This window comes from Piliocolobus tephrosceles, chromosome 14 (genome assembly GCF_002776525.5).
Source record: "Piliocolobus tephrosceles isolate RC106 chromosome 14, ASM277652v3, whole genome shotgun sequence".
In the NCBI taxonomy this organism is placed as follows: Eukaryota; Metazoa; Chordata; class Mammalia; order Primates; family Cercopithecidae; genus Piliocolobus; species Piliocolobus tephrosceles.
In genome coordinates this window covers 105,876,967-105,885,297 of record NC_045447.1, presented here as the reverse complement: position 1 = coordinate 105,885,297, position 8,331 = coordinate 105,876,967, and the positions used below count along the sequence as shown (strand labels likewise).

The following is an 8,331-nucleotide window of genomic DNA, read 5'->3' as shown; positions in this document are numbered from 1 at the left end:
TTCTGTTTTGATTTCTACTACACCTTATTCTCAGCGTAATTTTCTGTTCTGCCGAGGACAAATTTAGTCATCACCCAAATAAGTCTAGGTTAGTATCCAAAGGAACAATAAAGAATTATATTCATATTTTTGTGAAGGCACTAACACCTGTTTGTGTTCCTGGTAGCAAAACCACTGAGTTCTTGAGCAAACTGAACGTAGAATCACCAGACAGAAGTGCCTGTCAAAGTGCTGTTTGTGGCCCACAATCCTCAACATGGGTAAGTGAAATGCTATGCAGGGTGCTGCCTGGCACATTTTATAGAGGTATTTAGTGACTGAAGATTAGGGATATAGAGTGACTTGTACATCACAGAATGCTGGAACTAAAGACAGATGACCTGATCCGAAACTTTGACCTCAACTGTTGCCTGAGCTATAAAATAATGCTTGTATTATTTTATGGGGACCTAGACTAAAACAACCTCAGAGAAGTCCTTCCTGTCACCCAATCATTCATTTACCCACCCATCCACCCATCCACCCATCCATCCATCCATCCTTCCATCCTTCCATCCTTCCATCCTTCCATTCTTTAAATTCATAGGTCTATGTAAGGCCTACTGAGTGCCTACAGTTTCTGCCCAGTGAAACTTAGTAAAGGAGAACACCATTGTTTTAAAGCAAACTGCTGAGCACAGAGCATATCACAGTAAGAGAGCACTACTGCCTTATCAGGAAGAAGCATCTAAGTCAGACCATGTGTGTTAGATGCTTCCTGGGAAATGACACCAGAGCAGAAGCTTAAACTATGAATCAGTAAAGTGATGAGTCTTTCCAGGTATCAGAATTAATAAAGATACATAGAGCAAGAGTTAAGGTATAAATGCAAGAAATAAGTATGGCTTGTGTTGCAGAAGAAGAGTTATGTAGCCGCAGTGCAGAAAAGTGAGCTAGTAGGATATAGAAGTGAGCAGGAACCATGAGGACCCTTTCCCAATGGTGTTACCTCTGGAAATTCAGATGGGACAGTTCATTGTGTGAGTTGTCTTGAATCCTGCAGGATGTTTAGTATCCCTAGCCCCTGGGCATGAAGGGCTAGTAGCGCCACCCAGACACTGAGACATCTGGAAATGCCCCCACACAGTGCTTACCAATGAGACATGTAGAAATACCTGCATACTGCGTGCTCGTGGTGCTCCTGGTAGAAAACCACCACAGAAATTTGCATGCCACCTTGGAAAACCTAAACCTCATTCTGTGAGTACTGAAGGTATTGAAAATTTTTAAACAGGGAAATCTCAAGGTTGGATTTGTGTTTTCTTTTTTTTTTTTTTTTTCTTAATAAACTATTAGGAGCTAATTTTTATATGACTTTATTTTTTTTTTTGAATTACTTCAAAATTTATTTTTAATGATATTCTTTTTTTTATTTTTTTATTTTTTTATTATACTTTAAGTTCTAGGGTACATATGCATAACGTGCAGGTTTGTTACATATGTATACCTGTGCCATGTTGGTGTGCTGCACCCATCAACTCGTCAGCACCCATCAATTCATCATTTATATCAGGTATAACTCCCCAATGCAATCCCTCCCCCCTCCCCCCTCCCCATGATAGGCCCCGGATTTGTGTTTTCATTCTGGATCACATTGGTAGCATTGCGAAGCAGGGCTCTAAAGGAATAGAGAAGCAGAGAGGCCCCCCGAGACTTCTGTGTCAGTCTGGGTGAAGGATGATGAAGACTTCAGCCAGGACAGCAGGGGAGAGGATGGAGAAGAGAGTGCAGGTCGGAAAACTGCTCAGAAGGTGAAAGCAGCAAGGCTTGGTTATTGACTTGCTAATTGGGGACAAGAAAGTAAGTGTTATTAAGGATGACTCTGGGTAAGGGTTATAGCTGAAAGGAAAGATGAATTTAAGTTTCTTAAAGTCTCAGGTTTCTCAGGGTTTGGGTAGCTAAATCAGTTGTTAAACAACCCTCATCTTCATCTCCCCTTACCCCTTTCTCAATAGGGACCGTGTTTTTAAATGTCAGGAAGATATTATGACACTCCTTAGGAAGAGGTCATTATACTCCTACTTAGAAACCTTTAGTTGTTTCCTATTATTTTTTTTCTGCTTCTAATGTGATGTTCTAAAGTCTAAATGAGTGAGTGTGGGCCCTACAAGTTATATTAAAGGAAATCCATCATCTCTTCCCTCACTGCAGGGCTCTGGGGGAAAGAGTTGAGAGCTGTAGGCAGTGGAGTTAAATCATGCGTAGATGGCAACCCTAAACACCCGTCTGGATATCCTTGTGGCTGTGAGGGAGGGAGAGGGAGAACAGGAGTTGGATAGCTTTACCAACTGGATTTTCGCCTACCAGGCTGGTCTTCCTTTCCGTTTGAGGGCTCCCTGTGTCCTATGATGTGGAACACCTGGTAGAACTGCGTGTGCTGCTCTATTGATTTTGGCTCATTTCTTCAATTTAACAAGATCATCCTGAATTTTAATATTGTCATCCAAAGCATTAGCAATGTTTCCCAGAGCTGCATTTTCTGTGGATTGATTAGCGCATTTGTCATAGGATCCTCAGAGCTATTAATAGAAAATATGAAGTGGGATTGGACCCGGGCTGGTTCCTTATAAACTGCATGCAATAGCTGCTCTGATTTTGACCCCAAACTGTTAATACGGTTTCAGTGTTCAGTATATTTAATTGACTTTTTACCCATATTATACTTTTCTCATTCTGTCTAATCCATATGCATAGAATTCTTCTGAGAATGCTTTGCAGAACCATTTCTAATGCTTTAGGAAAATCAAATATGTACATTGCACTTCTGTGAAGAACATTTCTTTGGAAAAAGAGGACACCTGCAGTTTACTTTAGCTATGGTCAACGTATAGAATGTGAACGCTGTGTGATTCCCATCTATATGGGGTGTGATGAGTTGGAGGAATTTATATATATATTTTTAATACTTTAATTTTACTACCTAATGTAACTTTCCTAAGATTTTTCCTCTTGTACTTTTCTCCTTTAAAAGTGGATCTGCCATTGGCAGATTGGGATTTAATAAATACTGGAAAATTACATCAATGTAAAAGATTACAAGAAAAATCCTTTAGTAGTTATAAGAAAGTTCCTTTTGGCTTAGGACTTCAGACAAGAGATATTTACAGGGTTCACTTTTACATGTGGATTAATGCAGTTCTCTGTATTGTGTGAGTAGGCAGAAGTCCCAGCATCATCAGACCTCCCTCAGCGACCATCACTGCATATTTCTAGTTAAATGTGAAATGGTTTCTAGTCTCTGGTTTGCTGCCCCTACTTTTTTTATCTTTTAGTTTTTAAATTTTGGTAGACAGGGTCTCACTCTGTCACCCAGGCTGGAGTGCAGTAGTGTGATCTGGCTCACTGCAACCTCCACCTCCCAGGCTCAAGCCATCCTGCCACCTCAGCCTCCTGAGTAGCTGGGACCACAGGCACGCACCCCCATGCCCCGCTAACTTTTGTAGTCTTTGTAGAGACAGGGTTTTGCCACATTGCACAGGGTGATCTCAAACTCCTGGGCTGAAATGATCCACCCCTTGGCCTCCCAAAGTACTGGGATTACAGGTGCGAGCCACTACACCCGGCCTTATGCCTCTACTTCCTCAACAAAGAATAACGATGTGAAAAAATCTCATCCTGGTGTTTCACTTCCCCAACTCATTCAGTGGTCCCCCATATCTTCAAGGATAAAATCAAAATGTCTTAGCTTAGGCACAAACCTCTTTCCTCTCTCTGTCCCTCCCTCTCTCCTTCAATTCTAGATTCTGTCTCTTTCTTTAGAATGGCCCCTTTTTAGTCCTCTAGGGTCTGGAGGAGTGGCCTCGAGTCTAAATCTTTGCTTCTGCAAAGGGGTAAGAGGAAGCCAAGCTTTTGCAAGCAAGGCAAGGGGAAGCAAAGGTTTTGAAATCAGGAGCAAAGATTTAGGAGCAAAGATTTAGATGCAGACCGATCTCAGGCTCCACTGCAGACCTCCTGAATCAGAGCTTGCGTTTAACACCATCCATGGGAGATGTGTGTGCATGTTGATGTCTGAGAGCCGGAGCTCTATAGCTCATGCCTCTCCAGCTGTCCTCTCTCACACTACTGTGAGCACTCAGTGCGGGTTGGTTATTGTAATTTTTATCTATGTGTCACATGCTCATTCATTAAGAAGTCAAATAAAATACTTACTATGTGTCCCTTTGCTCCACTTGAATTCCGCTTCCACCCCAACACTTGGAACACTTAGCATTTCCCATTGCTGCTGTAACAAATTACCACAAATGTAGTGACCTAATAGAACAAACATTTATTCTCTTACACTTCCGGAGATCAGAAATAAAAATGAGTTTTAAAATGCTAAAATGAGGTTATTAACAGGGATGGTTTCTTTTGGAGGCTCCAGGGGGCATCTGTCCCCTGTCCCCCCAAACCCTTGGCACATAGCTGCATTGCTCCAATTTAGCTTCCATCTCACCCAACCTTCTACACCCTCCCTGACCTTCTTGGCTTCCTCTTATAATAACCCTTGTGATTACAATGGGCCCACCTGGACCATCCAGGCTAATCTCTCCATTTCAAGATCCTTAATTTCTGCAAAGTCCCTTTTGTCATATAAAGAAACATTCACAGATTCCAGGGATTGGGACATCTTTGGGGGGCCATTATGCAACCCACCACTTGTTTCTTTTCTTAGTTAGCTCTGAATATCTGTTAATATGTGTTGGTATGTCTTGACTAATCAATTTTAGACCTTATTAACTCATTTCTTCCTCTCATTCTTATAATTATTCAGTAATTTGAGCTTTCCCTTTTATGACTACATAAACATTTTCTCACTGCCAAGCCAGTTGGTATACTCTGGTTATATCTTCCTGTAAAACTCTTTGAACATATTTTATTTTAGCGTTTTCTTAGTTTCCTTTGAACATTTGACTGTCTTCTGACAGCTTTTGTGACTGTTCTACAAAATGCCTCTTGATGCAGATTTCTAAACACTTTTCCAACTTACACCTGTCAGATAACTTGTCGATTTATTTTTTCTGTCCCTCCTGGATCCCTCTTTCCTCCTGCTTTAACCTGTCCTGGGTGTTTGTAGGCCTGGTGCACAGCTGTTGTTCTGGGAATTTCCTTTAACACTATAGTTCTCAGCCTCCTCTGCACACTGGAGTCACCTAGGGAGCTTTAAAAATCACAGACACCTGGGTTACACCTCCAGAGAGCCTGCTGTATTGTGGCCTGGGCCTCAGGGTTTCAAAAAGCTCCCCGGGTGATTCTAATGTGCAGCCAAGGTTGAGAATCACTGTTTTAAAGTTATCTTGGGAATTGCTTTTATTGCTTTCCTAAGTTGGGTTTTCTGATTTCTGGGCCTCATTTCTTCTATTTTCTTGCTTTATTTCTTTGTTTTGGTGGAGCATATTACTTAGTAGCTTCCCAAGAGAAGACACATGGAAGGTAAACATGTTCAGGTCCTTCCATGTCTGAAACTATCTTTATTCGACTCTCACACTTTGCTTGCATTTTTATTGATGACTATTCCAAACTGGACATATTTTTCCTCCAGAATTTTGAGGCATTGCTCTTCTAACTTTGGGTACTGGTTCCTGAGAAATCCAAGGCCATGTGAATTTCAGACTTTATGTGGGGGATTTTCTCTGTTTCCCCTGAAAATACTTTAGTATCATCTTTTCTTTTTCTGGCATTCTGTAATGATGTGATTTAGTGTGAAAGTCTTTTTTAAATTGATTTTCAATCTAGAAATTCATCTGTAGTTCTAGATGATTTTCTTGTGTTATCTGTTTGATTTATATCCCTTCATTTTCTCTTTTTGGAATTTCTATTATTCAAATTGTAGACTTCCCGGGTTTATCTTCTAACTTTAGAGATTTTCTCCTGTAAGTTATCTTTGACTATCTTTTTTCTATATTTTGGCGTATTTTCTTGACTTTATCTTCTAAATATTTTACTGATTTGGGTTTTTTTGGGGGAAGCAGGGGAGATTTTTTAAAAAATTCTCCAAACTCCTCCTTTTTTCTTTGTTACTTAAAAATATATATATATAATTTCTTACCTCTCAGAAGAAACAGTACAGGAAACAGAAGAAAACTTCAAAGAGAGGGACTCAGAGGCTCACTGGTCAGTATGCAGTACTTTATAGAGTCATTTCATTCTCTGCCTGGCATTTGTCCACTGCTGCCGTCTTCCTGTCCTCTCTTCCCACCCTCCTTCCCTCCCTCCCTTCCTCCCTTCCTCACTAGGTCTTGTATGGAATATTTGTGATAAAGACTAGCCTTCTCTAATATAAAAAGAAGGGGTTATCAGAAATAAAAAGAAGGGATTGTCAGAGAATCACTTTTCCCCTTCTATGTCTTAGCACAGTCCCCTTGAGTTTAGGATGCAAATAAGAGAAAGTCATAGGATGTATGTTTACCTGCCCAATGCAGCAGGGTTTGGGATTTCTGAACACATGAAGCTCCAGTTTTCCAGCTGGCACTGCTATAGATGATACTATTTTGAAAGCTTCTCCCTTTTTCTGGGAAGTGGTTCTTACTATTTGATGGTATGTGGGTTTTTATAGTGACAGAAATGGGGGAGTGGACTAAGAAGTGCTTGAGAAAAGTTATAAGAAAGTTCATGTAGGTTGGAAAAAGGGGGAACCAGCCTACCTGAACTTTATGGGTTATTAGTCCTGAGAACTAGATCTGAAATATGTAACCTGCTGCCATGATGCTGCTGGTAGTTTTTTATGAGATCCACGTAATTTCCTAAGCATTAGCTCTTTGCCTTACAGAAGCTGGGGATGCAGATCAATTGAAGGAGAGAAAGCATATGACAAATAAACAGAACACTTGAAATGCCATAAATTTCAGAACACACGGTCACTATGCCCGGGTGTGGAACTCTGGTGTGGTGGGTCAGAGACACTGAATTCTCCCGCATGTGCTGGCTTGCCAAAGGCTTTGGTGTCATGTGTTCCTGAACAGGCTTTGTTTTGCTTTTCAGAAATAGAAATAAGCTTCATTCAGATGAGGGATGCAAGCACTTAGAAAATATGCATCCTTGAAATTATATGGTATCAACCACTAGTTGACAAGCTGCTTAATCAGATATCATTAATGAGCAGTAGACATGCCAGTTCTTCTAAAGACAGTGCCACTATTGCTTGTCTTTAATATTGACTGATCAATTAGTTGGAATATTCTGGAAAATGTCCTAAACTTTCCACTAGAAGGAATAAACTATGTTGATGATCTCTGAGGGGATATTTTTAAAGCTTAATTAAACATTTAGATCATCCTTTCAAATGTGCAGGATGATTGTGCTTACACTTGTTTTCTTTTTGTATATCCCAAGGGACATTTTCAGACATTTGCATAAATCAATAACCAAGTGTGTATGGAGAGCTTACTATATGCTCAGTACAGAGGTTGAGTTATTAGCGCCAGGCCCATAGTAGGCAGCTTGGTGTACTGTGACAACACTTTATCCTATCAAGTTGGTTTTTTTCCCTCTCTCTCTCTGTACCTTTACAGGCCAGAAGCTGGGCTTATAGGGATTCTCTAAGGGCAGAAGAAAACAGAAAATTGCAAAAGATGAAGGATGAACAACATCAAAAGGTACTTACAAGCCCCTACTAGTTATTGCTAACTGTTTATTTGCGGTACTAGATAATTCTGAAGAATTTCTGAACAGAAAGATTTAGAAACATGAAAATCCTGAAAACAAGAATACAAGCATTGAAGGTAAAAGGTGAGTTTCTGGATGTGTCTTAAGAGTATGGTGGTAGCTCCTTCTGGTCAAAACTTTCATGGTACCTAGCCTCGTGGAGTCACAGGGGATCTGCCATAGTTGGTGCCAGTAGGTCACAAAGAAGATGATAGAGCACTGGTGAACTTCTCATCTGCAAAACAAAACACCACCACCATCATTGCTATTTTTAAACCAAAGATACATAAAATTAGAGATGGCATCCAGAGAATATGATAATGTATAAGAGAGTAGGGATGCAAAGTTATGAAACTGGCATAAATATTCACTAAAAATAGTTATACACATACATTAAAACAAAGTTACACTACACAGGTATAAAAATATGTGAGGCATTCCATATGTTTTGAGCAATGGAAATCAGTGAAATGAATGCACAGTGTTCTAAGAAAAGTGCTTAAAGAATAATCTTCATTACAATATGAAATTTCTGGTATGGTAACTGAAAATAGTCAGTGGCATACTTGACGGTCATACCTGCTTTTAATAGGCCAGAAGCTCCTCAGCATGAAATGAGAATGACGAGAAAGACCCATGGTTAGCTCCAAAGTGCCACTTTATTTCAGA

The 8,331-nt window shown here is 40.1% G+C and overlaps 1 protein-coding gene across 1 annotated transcript in view; it reads left to right on the top strand.

Annotated features, from left to right (window-relative positions):
- LOC111527687 (epithelial-stromal interaction protein 1) overlaps window positions 1-8,331 on the top strand; it is an 82,971-nt gene that overhangs the window by 43,707 nt on the left and 30,933 nt on the right. The window contains exons 4-5 of the mRNA XM_031934028.1: window positions 167-260; window positions 7,530-7,613. Of these exons, the coding sequence (XP_031789888.1) occupies window positions 167-260; window positions 7,530-7,613 (178 nt within the window). The remainder of the gene's footprint in view (window positions 1-166; window positions 261-7,529; window positions 7,614-8,331) is intronic.